Source organism: Trichosurus vulpecula, chromosome 5 (assembly GCF_011100635.1).
Source record: "Trichosurus vulpecula isolate mTriVul1 chromosome 5, mTriVul1.pri, whole genome shotgun sequence".
Classification (NCBI taxonomy): domain Eukaryota; kingdom Metazoa; phylum Chordata; class Mammalia; order Diprotodontia; family Phalangeridae; genus Trichosurus; species Trichosurus vulpecula.
Window position 1 is genome coordinate 282,094,204 of NC_050577.1, and position 14,292 is coordinate 282,108,495.

General features: G+C 35.2%; 1 protein-coding gene across 2 annotated transcripts in view; it reads right to left on the minus strand.

Moving 5' to 3' along the window:
* TMTC1 (transmembrane O-mannosyltransferase targeting cadherins 1) overlaps positions 1 to 14,292 on the minus strand; it is a 404,339-nt gene that overhangs the window by 120,507 nt on the left and 269,540 nt on the right. For both annotated transcript variants that reach the window (XM_036761095.1, XM_036761094.1), the window contains one exon: positions 9,581 to 9,748. In XM_036761095.1, coding sequence (XP_036616990.1) covers positions 9,581 to 9,748 — 168 coding nt within the window. The remainder of the gene's footprint in view (positions 1 to 9,580; positions 9,749 to 14,292) is intronic.

Genomic DNA, 14,292 nt, shown 5'->3' on the forward strand with positions numbered 1-14,292 from the left:
GAGAGAATTTGGAACTCAAAATTCAAAAAAAATGAATGTTAAAAAATTTTACAGGTAATTGGGAAATATTTTATGAAATAAAAATATACTGGAAAAAATAAACATGTTGAGCTCAATTACAAAACTGAATGGATATTGAAGTAAATGAAATGGATATTTTTCTTTTAAATAACAATCTGAACTTAAATATGAACTAAATTGAGTACTTCTATATACACAGCAGGACAGAGAAAGTTGCATATGAAACTGCAAAGTTCTATTATGGACATCTTGCTTTTCTTTTTAAAGCTATCCTGCTTATCTGATTCCTTCTCTCTCTCTCTCTCTCTCTCTCTCTCTCTCTCTCTCTCTCTCTCTCTCTCTCTCTCTCTGTTTCTCTGCCATCCCTAGCTACCTTATCCCTTACCCATCCTCTCAGCAAAACAAAAACTTTGTAACAAATATCTATGAGTCAAGAAAAACAAATTCCTACAATTGCTATATCCAAAAATTCTCTTTGTCTCACATCTCATTTTGCAACTCGAGTCTATTACCTCTCAGTCAGGCTCTTTGGAATCATGATTTGTCATTGCACTTATCAGAGTCTTTCAAAATTACTTCATAATGCTGTTATTATTGTATGAATTGTTCTCCTCATACTTAACTCTGCATCAGTTCTTACAAATTATCCCAGGTTTCTCTGAAACTATCTCTTCTGTTATTTCTTCTGATAGAATACATTCACATACTATAATTTCTTCATCCTCCATTTGAAAAGTATCCCCTTTCTTCTAGTTCTTTATTACAAATGAGGAATAAGTTATAAATATTTTTGTACATATTTTGTACGTTTAGATATTTTGTACTTTTTTATATTTTGTACATTTTCTTGTTTCTCTGATCTCTTTGGGGTACAGGCCCTGTAGCAGTATCACTAAGTCAAATGGTATGCACAATTTATTAACTTTTGGACCTTAATTCTTGAGCTTAGTTTGGAGCTCTCCAGAATGACTGGGACCAATTCATAGTTCCAACAGTGTGTTAGTATGCTTGTTTTTCCACACCCCCTCCAACATGTGTCACTTTTTTTGTAGGCCAATCTGACGAGTGAGAGGTGGAACCTCAGAGTTGCATTAAGTTGCATTTTTTCTAATTATTAGTGATTTGGAGAATTTTTATATGGCAATATGTAGCTTGAATTTCTTCTCATGAGGAATGCCTATTCCTATCCTTTGCCTATCAAATGAAAAATGGCTCATATTCTCAAAGATTTTTTTGTGCAAAACATTTTAATTTTATGTAATTAAAATTGTCATTTTTATTTTCTATGATTCTCTATCCCTTGATTGGTCATCAATTCTTCCCCTGGACAAGAACTGAAAGGCATTTTCTTCCTTGTTCCTTTATTTTGTTTATGATGTCACCTTTTAGAGATAATAAAAAATATCCATTTGGATCTTATCTTGCAATATGGTGTAAAACATTGATTTTTTTTTCCTAATTTTTCCTAGACTGCCTTCCAATTTTCCCAGCAGTGTTTGTCATACACTACTCTCCTATGTTCATTTGCTTTAGATACACAGATTGGGCTATTTTTTAACCAGTACCAAATAATTCTGATGATTCTACTTTTTTTCCTTTTGAAATTTATTTTTTCATCCTCTGGATTAATTAAATTACTTTTCCTAGATCTACAAAATAATCTGGTAGCTTAATCCTGATAATTAAACTTAGTAATTAAAATCTGATAATGTGATGGTACTTTTGATAGGTAATTTATAAGTATTATAATTTTTACCATGTTGGCATGGCCCACCAATAAGTAATCAGCATTTTTCCAATTATTTAAATATATCTTTATTTCTGTAAAGAGTGTTTTGTAGTTGTATTTCTATAGTTCCTGGGGGTGTTTTCACAAAGAGACTCCTAATTATTATATGTATTCTATAGTTGTTGTGATTGAATTTCTCCTATCATTTCTTATGTAGATAACATAAAGAAATGCCAGTGACTTATGTGGATTTATTTTATATCCTGCAACTGTGCTGACATTCTTAATTGTTTCAGTATATCTTTAATTGCCTCTTTTGGGTTTTCTAGAGAGATCTTTATCTCATATTAAAAAAGCAATAGTTTTGTTTCCTGTTTTCTTATGTTTATTATTTCAATTTCTTTTTCTTGTCCTATTGCTTTAGCTAGCATTTCTAGAACTACACAAAATAATAGTGGTAATAAATGACATCCTTGCTTTATCCTTGTGTTAGGAAGACCTCTTCCTTTCATTATTTATAATATTGATTCTTGGTTTTAGCCAGAAGTTATTTCCCATGTGAAGAAAAGATTCATTTATTTCCTATGTTATTTCTTGTCTAAAGTTTTTTCAGCATCTATTGATATAGTTCCATAGGTTTTATTTTATTATTAATATAGTTGCATGGTTTGTTCAATTATTTTGTGTTAAAGTTATGAATATTCTTCATATGTGAATATGTATAAATAATTCTTTTGTAAATGTCTTCATTATTCTCCAGGGTGCACTCCTAATTTTCTTGGACTTTCTTTACAATGTCTCAGAAACATCTTTACCCTGGAAGCTCACTCTACACTTGGACTTCATGCATTGGAAGTATCCTGCATTCCTGTGGTCTTGCCATCTGATTGGCTGGTGCCTCCCCAACTATGGCATCATTGCTCTCCAGGCTGCACTCCTAACTCTCTCAGACTTTCTCTGCAATGCTCTTTCTCTGAGCATCTTTATCTCTTTTTTCTCTTCTCCTTTTTCACCTCTCTTTTATGTGTTATCTTTCCCCATCAGAATTTTAAGCATCTTGAGGGCAAGGACTATCTTTCTTTTTGCTTGTACTTATATACCCAGTGGTTAGTATAGTACCTGGCATATGGTAAGCACTTAATAAATGCTTATTGACTTTATTTAATACATTCAATTATTTCCCAGAAGTTATCAGTTCTGTTGGCATATATTTGGGGAAAATATTTTCTGATAGTTTCTTTTATTTCATCTTCATTTGCTGTGAATTCTACTTTTTAATTTTTAGTACAATTTCATTTTCCTCTTTTTATAAAACAACAGACTTTATTTTAATAGTTCCCCCCCCCTCAAAAAACCTACCATCTACATTTATCAATTAAATGGAACTTTATGCTTTCAATTTTCTTAATCTCTTTTTTGACTTTCAGGATTTCTATTTTGGTGATTAGTTGTTTTATTTTTCTTCACTTTTCTACTCTTGTTTAGTTGTATTTCCAATTCCTTGATGTATTTTTTCAATCTTTTATTAATGAATGTGTTTACCCATATAAGGTTTGCCTTAAGGACAAAAGTTTTAGTATGCTGTCTTATTGTCATTTTCTCTGATGCAATTTCCTAATTTTTCTACGATTTTTCTTTGATATACCAATTCTGTAGGATTAAATTATTTAGTGTGAAATTAATATTTAATTCTTTTTTCAAAGGCCCTTTATGTGATAAAAATTTTATTACATTGTTGTTAGTAAAGGATAGGTTTAATTTCTGCTTTTCTAAACTTATTTATATGGGTTTTTATGCCCTAAATCATGGTCCATTTCTGTAAATGTACTATGTCTAGCAAACAATTACATAAAATTCTTTCTGTTCTCCATAACTTTCCAATCATAAGACAGAGCCAACTTTCTCAATTTAGGATTTTTAATAAGTAGAAGACACCTTGTAAGAGAAGGATTGTGATGCCACAAAATAAATTGGAATGCACAGAAAATAGTTCCAAGAAATATATCTCTTCTAGTAGGGATTTTAATACAAAGCACACCCTTTCATTCTTTCATATCTATGTTAAGAAGAAGCTTATCTTTTATAGAGATCTGATTAAGTAACCGAATTTGAGTTCTGAAAGTATAATTAAAAGGAATTTTTAAAAAAAACAAAAAATTAAATGTTTTTTATGTAAGAAGGACAGTCTATAACCACAATCTCCTTTCTAAACCAAGCAACTGATGAATATACTACCCTCTTTTTTCTGTTGTCTTCCTTTTCTTTTATCTCATTTAATAGGTCCTGTTTCCTTACTGGAAACCATGACTGTGTGTATGTGTCTCTTTCCCTTGAATTTTCATTGATTTTTCTTAAGTCTCATAATTCTTTAGGATGCCAAGTTTGAAAGAAAGACACTTTCCCAGCCTGGGATTTGACCCATAGAATTTACCAATATATTAAGAATGATTTGCAAAGTCAGGTCTAGATGAGATAGTTAGAATATGATCAATCTGAGGCAAAAATAGGAAAGAAGATAGAAGGAAAAGGGTAGAGGATTGTATAAATCTCCCATACAAATTTTTCTCTAAACTTAAACAATTCTCTGAAAATGTTTGACTGTACGCATAGGCTCAGGATTATATAACTGCATGTTCTTCTTTTTAAAAAAAAACTCTAATTACTTATATGTAGTTAAAGATCCCAATGGTACAGTACATATTGTCTAATTTAATCCTCACTAAATTCCATTCCAAATGTTCATATGGACTCTTTCTGCATGTGTGGTAGAACATTCCAAGCTTATATTAGTCTAATCAGCCACAGTAAGACACTTCATACATTGACATGACATTACTAATGTCATTTTAGTTCTCTGAGTACAACTTTAAAATTGCATATGCCTGATATCAACAAATAAATACTTTAAAAATAGAAGAAGCAATATTTACATTTTTTCCCCATGAGGGTTTCAAGAGGATAAAAGCATATCACAACTATTACCGGAAGGTATGCTGTTTTAACAAATATTAGTGAGGTAGAAGAAACAACTCATGGAGTAAGAATCTATTCAAGGTAATTTAGGCAGGTAGGTATCTCAATGGATACACCATTAGGCATGGATTCAGGGAGACCTGAGGCCAAATCTGGCTTCCTACACTTTCTAGCTGTATGACCCAGGACAAGTCACCACCTCTGTTGGCTTCAGTTTCCTCAAGTGCAAAACAGGAATAATACTAGTACCTACTAATATTAGCACAGTACCTAGCACATAGGCATTTAATAAATCCTCCCTTCCTTCCTTTCTTCCTATATTAAGTATGTGAATTTGATATGTAAATTCCTTCTGAATACCAGGATTCTTCCTAAAGAGGAAATTAACAACATGCACTCCAAAACTAGGATGTATCACAATTCATCCAGACATTGGCTAAACATAACTTTTCTGGAGTAGAGATGTGAGTTAGCTGAATCAGAACAGAAATCAGTATCCTGCTCACTAGGTAAAATCTCAGTTGAAAGCAAAGTTCAATTTTGTGTTTTCTAGTTGATATATATCAGCAGCTTCTATATTTAACAGGGGACAAAAGAATCTGGTCTTAGCAAAACAGGTTGTTGGTTTTTTTTTTAAAGCCTTCCTATCTGTCTTCTGTAAAACTCTGTATTGTTTTTTCCATGCAAAATGAGAATAATAGTGACCCTCATCAGAGGTGATCTCTATTAAATGTGCTATGTTTCCTGTGACTTCAAGAAGCTGTAGCATGCACGCTGGCCAAACCCCAGTAAACCCTCTCAGCATATAGACTAAACCAGGTTGTGGCCTCAAACCTATCAGTGAATCAGGTGGATGTCTACCCCAGGCAAGTGAAGACTTCACCCGGTGGAATGGATGGATGAGAACAATTTATTCCAGTGGAGGTTGAAGCAGATGCCATGGAAAGCTTAAAGCTTGGTCAGACACCCCAGGCCATCACCAGTCACCCTGACTTTTGTTTTGACACTGGACTTCGATGACTTAGGAAGAGAGAGGCTGATGACTTTGTGCAACTCTGCCTCACTTAAATCCAATTCATGAGCAAGTCAAGCTATCACCCCACGATGTCATTGGTCCTCTTCAAAATGAAGGATGAACAACAGTAGCTGTCTATTACATGATACACAAGGTATTCCTTTAGCTCTTACCATTTGGTGAAAGCTAAATCTAGCTTTGGTGAATAAGATTTTTTTCAAAAAAGCAACATGTGTAAAAGAAAGAACATCAGATTAAGCATAAAAAGGTCTGAGTCTGATTCCAGACTCCACTATGTCCTAGCTATAGTACATGCAATAAACAACATATTGGAAAGAGCTTGGGACTAACATAAAAGAAAATAGGTTCAAATGAAGGCTCTTACACTAATCAGTTGCATGAACACAGACAAATAATTTTACTTTTCTGAGCCTCTGTTTTTCTTCCTCTGTAAAACAGGTGTTTAGACTAGCTTATTCCTAAGGTTCCCTCATTTTCTGAATGAATTTATGATCCTTCATCATGGAGTCACTAAATGGCCTTGTCCCCTTCGAGGAGTATAGAAATAGGAGCTAAGTGATGTCTGTGTGATTTTGTATAAGTCATCTAACCTCTCTGCACCTCAGTTTCCCCTTCCCTTCCCTTCCTTGTCACTGAATACCAGTATGAGATATGCTTACTGGGAAGCCCTAAGAAAATCAAAGTTGGTGGTTTGTTCCTACTGGGGTTAATGTTTGTATTGTCTAGTAGATGATAAAAACTAATGTTTGCATGCATTTGGCTTAATTTGATTTGATTGCTAGCATTGAGAAGTGAAAGTCTAATTAGTGTTTCTATTGTGCTAGTTAGCATAAGTTACAGAAAATCGAATTTGTGTAGTTATACACAAAGTAATGACATTTCCATAACTTTAAATTTCTGAAATAAGAAAAAATGAACATTAAAAAGTAGGATCCTGCATTTTGAAAAATAGTTATACAACTTTCCAAAGTTATATGTGTCAGTTACCATACTGGGAGAGGAACCAAACAGGCTGATATTTGTAACCATGCTTAAAAGTGCCAACCACTATCAACTTCTATAACATGGAAGCAATAAATGAATTTCTGATCATGCTATTTGATGTAAATAGCACATATAAAATTAATCTTTGGTATGTGTTACAATTATAAAGAGGGGAAGTAAATAAATAAATAAACAAATAAATAAATAATTAAAATTGTTGCCACAATTGTTTTATGTGTCTAATTAATAAATATCCATGTACAACTCACAAAAATTGAACATGGTTTTTGAAGAGAGATTTCAAACGGTTTTATCACATATCTGTAAAGTTTGGCAATTTCAGATTAATCTCTCTAAAACACCACTCACATCCTTTACTTGCTCAAAAATCTTCAACAGCCCCCTCTCATTTACAGGTTGAAGTTCAAACTCTTAGCTTTTCCTTATAGGTTTTCCATGATTTGTGCCAACCTTATATCCCATTATTCACCCATATAAAAACATCACCCTGGATAAAATGTCTTCAAATATGCCTTGAGCTTTTGGTATATTTGGATTATCCTTCTTATTTGAAATTTCATCTTCCTTCCTCTTCTACTATCAAATCCAACCCATCCTAAAAGTCCCAACTTAAGTCCTACTTCTTCCATTAAACACTTTTTACCACACCAGCTAGCAGCAATTTAGATCTCCTCAATCAGTCAATTGAAAAGCAAATATTAAATATGTTTTATGTCAGGCACTGTGATGAATGCTAGGGATACAAAGGCAAAAAAAATACTGTCTTCAAGGAGTCTAACTGGAGTAGATACATGCGTGTATGTATACACATACATATGAATAGATAAAGATATATACACATATCTCTACACAGATGTTGATATCAATATAGATAATAAGATATGTGCAAAATCAATACAAGATGATTTTGTGGAGAGGGCAATAAAAGCTGAGAAAATCAGAAAAGGCCTTATATAGAATGTGGCTTTTGAGCTAAGTCTTGACAATTTTATTTGACACTTACCATTTACTGACAATTTCTCATTGGTACCTATATAATCTCTTCAACTAGATCATAAGTTCTTAAGTGTAAGGGTCCATGTATTATACTTCTTTGGATCCCAACTATCAGTACATTTTAGGTGCTAAATAAATGCTGAATGATAAAATAATCATAGAATCTTAGGAGATAGTATTTGGGGCTAGATGAAAGTGAAATAGGTCACTCAGTCATGAAAATAAATAATCTGATACATGAAGAATAAACCACAGCCACAAAACTAATGTTACCATCAGCTTGATGTTCAATGAAGGAAAAGAATTTATTAAAAAAAGCAAATATTAAAAAATTCTAGCATGGTACCTAAATATAACTTGCATTCTAACCTTAGCAGGGAGAAGGAAGTAAGCTGTTTGCTTGAGAGAAGCAACTCTTTCACATCATGAGAGGCTCTTTAAAGTATTCTTTTCTCCAATATATCACCACATACCACCAAAAAAAATTAGGGCCCCTATAAAAGTAAAACACATCCAGGAACATAAAATTTTTTTTCCAACTTCAATTATAACTACTAATTGATCTAAGCTTGGAGCAAGTTGTTAGTACCAAATTTTCTAAAAGTTCATGCACGCTAGCTAATTTTAAAATTTTTTTTTCAAACTAAAAATCTCAGGAAGGCTGCATATTGGAAGACTGGTTTGGATTCCCTTCTCACTGGGAAATCTGGCAATGGTTTCATTAATTTCATCAGTGCAGAAACTGAAATAGGATAATTCAGTTCTCAAACTCAAAGACTTCTAAAAGAGGGTACAAAAGAAGACCATTCAACCGTTGGAAAATCAGTTTGAAATTTTTTTTTATTACTCTCAGACATAGAGCTTTTTAAACTGCTTGAAACAGTGAAACCATGGCTTTAAATTCCTGAATATCATGGGATACATGTCAACTGGACATTTTTCTGTGTAAAAATATATATTCCTACCTCTTATTTCAGCAGTTTTTCCCCAAAACATGCTCCTTAAGTAGATGATAATGGAAAGATCTTCTGATGTCTATTAGCTGCAATTTTAACAGTAGCACTGAACAGAAGTAGAAGCTGGAATCATCTATGCCTATTATTAAATAGCAGTAACAACCACAACAGACAGCAACTAATGCAATGAAGTCTCTTAGTGGGCAATAGACCTGGCATGTGTCTGTCTGAGCTTGAAGATTCTTTTAAAACTTGAAGGCCACTACAACCTCATAATTTGTAGCCCCAACAAATTTCTGTATTCTGTCATAAGTGTTGGGCTAGAAGCAAAAAATATTGCATTGAGAAAAGTATATTAAAATGTATAGATTTATCATGATATGGGAAAAAAGCCACTGGTTTACAAGTTTTCAGAATTTTATCTCCAAAATGGACTAGTTACAGAACATTTTAAAAGCTTGTAATATTCAACAGAAAATTTATTTCATTTTTTTCTTCCTTTCTGACCACTTTTATATCATGCTGAAATGAGCAATGAAATTAGGTTTATTAATTTCATTCAGTTTATAGCTGATATTATATGCCAACAGGGTATTAAAGAGTATTTCCATCTAGTCATAAAATTAAAAGCACTTCCAAGAGTCTTGAAATTTTTCTTTTTTAGACTCATGCTCACAATTCTTTTTCATAACTGATTTTGTTCATTCAGGATTCAAGAATAACCTTTCTAATTAATTAAATATTATCAGACCCAGACTATTGTACCTTTTGTGTATAGTCAGGATATCTATTCCTATATGTGTGTATGTGTATATGTATAAGCAAGTAAGAAGACAACCAACCATTTTCCATAACTAATCATACCTGAAGAGAGATTCTCTTGACAGCCAAATTTCATTCTGTTTCACAGTTTTGCAGGAGAAAAGCAGCATAAGCAACAAAGTAGACGTCATCAAGGTAGTGGCCCCACATCGATTTAACCGTGTACAGAGCTTATTTAACCCATGGACAAAAAGGATGCAGTACCCCATGCTGAAAAGAGAGGATGAAAGAAGTAATGAATCCCATACTTACGATTTTTTTTAATGATCAAATATTTTTTCTCTTGCCTATCTCCCTCACACATCTGGAGGAGAAAATGAAACCTCAGAAACCCCAAACATGGTAAAGCAAAGTAAATTCCCACATTGGACATGTCCAACAATATGTGTCTCATTCTGCATATCAGTCCATCACCTTTCTATCAGGAGGTAGGTAGCATTCTTCTTTACTGGTCCTCTGGAATCTCAATTGATCATTGGTCAGAGTTCTTAAATTTTTCAGTGTTGGTATTGATACTAGTATTAATTGTTCTTGCTTTTTTCACTCTGTATCAGTTCATACAAGTCTTCCCAGCTTTTTGTAAAATCACCTCTTTCATCATTTCTCATGGGATTATCTTTTGCCTTTCTTTGTATCCCTAGTGCTTAGCATAATACCTGGTACATGGTACGCACTTAATAAATGCTAACTAACTGTACAGTCTTCAAGGTCTTACAGTTAATATTCAAGATGTGAATGAAATGAGACACTGGTGGAACAATTAATACTTAACAAAAGAAGGTTTACTTAGCAATAACATGGAAAGTATGCCCAATCAAAATACAATAGCTATGCTTCTCCCCACCTTGGTCTCCACATCCAGAAACAGGTTTGGTCAGCAGGGTAAGGTGTAAAGATTTCTGCAGCCCCAGGACATTCCCAAAGTCTGAAGGACACCGGTGCTTCATGGGCTGGACTCATTTATCACCTTAGGAGACTAGGAAGCTTTCCCTTGAGGCTTAACCCTCATTTGTGGTGACAAAGAATTGGAAATTAAAATGGTGCCCCTCAAGCGGGGAATGACTGAACAAATTATGGTATGTGAATGTAGTAAACAACTCTTGTGCTATAAGAAATGATGAAAGGGAGGGTGTCAATGAAACCTGGGAACACTTATAGGGACTGATGCAGTGAATCAAACAGAACCAGGAAAACAATTTATACTATAACAACAACACTGTAAAAAAAAAAAAAAAAAGAACACTTTGAAAGACTTAAGATCTCTGATCAGTGCAATGACTGACCCTGTTTCCAGAGCAACGGTGGCAAAGAACGTTGTTTATCACCAGAAGAAGAGGTGATGGACTCAAAATTCAGAATAAGTCATATATTTTTGGACATGGCCAATGAGGAATTTTTTAATGTATGGCTATGCATATGTATCACAAAAGCTCCTATTCATGTGTTTGTTTTCATGGAAATCCGGGAGAAAAAATAAATTCTTGTTAATTGAAAAAATATTTAATTAAAAATAAAAGGATTTTTTTTTTTACAGAAAAAAGGAATACAAAGGATGACATTTACAGATTTGAAATGTTTACTGAACTGTTTCTTGGTATAAAAACAGCATCAAATTCTCAGATAGTGAAATAAATCCTTCCCCTCCTCTACTATAGAGGACAACACCATTCTCCAACCCTCAGGCTTGCAACTTAGGAGTCATTCTTAATTTCTCACTCTCTCTCACCCCCCATATCCAAGGCGTTGCAAGACCTGTCTATTTCACCTTTGCAGCATCCCTCAAATATGCCTCCTTCTCTCCTCTGGCCCTGCAGCCACTCTAGTCCAGGCATTAATCACCTCACACTTCCTGCCTCAAGTTTCTCTCCACTTCAAGCTATGTTTTATTTAGTCACTAAAATGATTTTCCTAAAGTAGAGGTACAATCATGTCACCCTTCCTATACAATAAACTCCAGTGGCTTCCTATTGTTTCCCGGAACAAATACAAAATATTTTTTGGCATTCAAAGCCCTTCATAATCTAGACCCTTCCTACCTTTCCAGTTGTATTGGTAACTAGGATGGGATTTTTTTTTTACTATTTTCTCTTTGGGAGCAATGTGGTAATCAAGTGAGCAAGAGGCTAGCATAATTAAATGTAAATGGCATATTCATAATAGATTGAAAACAGGCAAAAGTGGAGTTTCTGCTCTACATGAATCTGTCTCAAGCTTTGATATTGATGGAAATGACAAATCCCCTGAACCAATGCAACCATTGGTACAATCGTTGGCAAAATGGAATGATGGATATGATAGACTGACTGAAGAACAAAAGAAACATGCATGGTTTACTGATGGGACAGCAAAATATTTGGGCCATAAAAGACACTGGAAAGCAGTAGCCTATAACCCATAGTCAATATGCTGAACTTATGGCAGTACATCAAGCCATTAAAACAGAGAAAGGAGGACAGTGTCATATCACTGATTCGTGGGCAGTAGCTAACGGGTTAGCTACATGGAGGCCAATGCGGAAAAATCAAAATTGGGAAATTCATGGTAAATAAGTTTGGGGCAAAGAACTATGGGAAGATATATGGGACATGTCTTTGGTCACTAATTTGTCAGTTTTTCATGCAGAGGCTCATGTGGTCCTCACCATGCCAGAATGTGAGTGCAATTCACATGCTGATGGACAAACAGAGACTGCTACTGAACATATTGTCCCTACTCTGACACCAACTGATGATCTGCTACTAGCAAATTGGGTTCACCAAATGGTCAGCCATTTAGGGGTCCAGGCTACCCACCAGTGGGCACAAGATTGAGGTGTCAGAATTTCTCATTCATTGTTAAAGCAAGTAACAGAGGAATTTTATATATGTCAATTGGAAAAGGAACAAACTGTTCCTTGGGTAGTAAATGGAGAAATAGCAAGGGGAAGAGTTCCAGCCCAGATTTGACAGATAGATTATATTGGACCACTACACTAAGATAAAGGATGCAAATTTATACGGACTCGTGTTGACACCCATTCAGGTGTACTAGTGGCTTGTCCTTATAAGAATGTAACCCAGAAAAACACCTGTAAAATGCTAGATATTTTAAGTCTATATTATGGAACCCCAATGCAGATTCAAAGTAACAATGGGTCACATTTCAAAGGTAATGAAATGAAGAGATATTATGTATTGAACAACACAGAGTGGATATATCATATTCCATATTATCCACAAGCATCTGCATTGATAGAAAGGATTGTTAAAAGAACAGTTAAGAAAGAAAAGTTCTAGGGAAAAAAAAGGGGCAAAGCCAAGATGATGGCTGGAAAGCAGGGACTTGCTTAAGCTCTCCCCCAAATTCCTCCAAACACCCATAAAAATGGCTCTGAACAAATTCTGGAGCTGTGGAACCCATGAAATAGCAGAGGGAAGCAGATCTCCAGCCCAGGATGGCCTGGATGGTCTCTGGGAAGGGTCTGTCACATGGTGTTGGGAGTGGAACCCAACCCAGCCTGGGCCACAACAGGACAGACCAGACAGGGAATCAACCCAGAGTAGGCCTTAGGGCCATGAATCATTGAGCTGTGGCAGTTACCAGACTTCTCAACCCACAAATGCCAAAGGGCATGGAGCAGGTGAGTGGGAAAACTGCTAGACTGGGTTAGAAAGTGTTTCAGCTCCAGCCCTGGGGGTGGCGGAGGTGGTGTGGAGCGGTCACAGCAGCAGCAGAAAGCTGCTGAGGCTGCTTCCAGAGATCCAGCATCAGTTGCTTCCAGAGTCCCTGGCTCACACAGTGGGAGGAATCAAGTGGCAGACCAGAGCGGGAGTGCAGGACTTGCTCTGCCCTGCTTGGATCTTGGTCACAATCCTGGTTGGTGGTTCTGGGGGAGGAGAAGCGCTGCTGTGCAGAACTTGAGGTGACAGTGGAGTAGAAGTAGCTCTGAAAACAGCAGCACAGCCCCTAAATCTTGGGACAAACCACTCTCTACTCTACAAGCACTCATACCCTGACAAAAAGGTCAAAGGTCAAGTAGTTGGCAGGGAACATGGCCAGGCACCGTAAAAGGATTCACACTCAGACTCAGACTCACATTCACACTCTAGAATCTTTTTCTGGTGACAGAGAAAATCAAAACATATAGCCAGAAGAAGTAAACAAAGTCAAAGAGCCTACATCAAAAGCCTCCAAGAAAAATATGAATTGGTCTCAGGCCATGGAAGAGCTCAAAAAGGATTTAGAAAAGCAAGTAAGAGAAGTAGAGGAAAAACTGGGAAGGGAAATGAGAGAGATGCAAGAAAATCATGAAAAACAAGTCAATAACTTGCTAAAGGAGACCCCAAAAAATGCTGAAGAAAATAACACCTTAAAGAATAGACTAACCCAAATGACAAAAGAGCTCCAAAAAGCCAATGAGGAGAAGAATGCCTTGAAAGGCAGAATTAACCAAATTGAAAAGGAGGTCCAAGAGACCACTAAAGAAAATGCTACCTTAAAAATTAGAATGGAGCAAGTAGAAGCTAGTGACTTTTTAAGAAATCAAGATATTATAAAACAGAACCAAAGGAATGAAAAAATGAAAGACGATGTGAAATATCTCATTGAAAAAACCACTGACCTGGAGAATAGATCCAGGAGAGATAATTTAAAAATTATTGGACCACCTGAAAGCCATGATCAAAAAAAGAGCCTAGATATCATCTTTCAAGAAATTATCAAGGAGAACTGCCCTGATATTCTAGAGCCACAGGGCAAAATAGAAATTGAAAGAA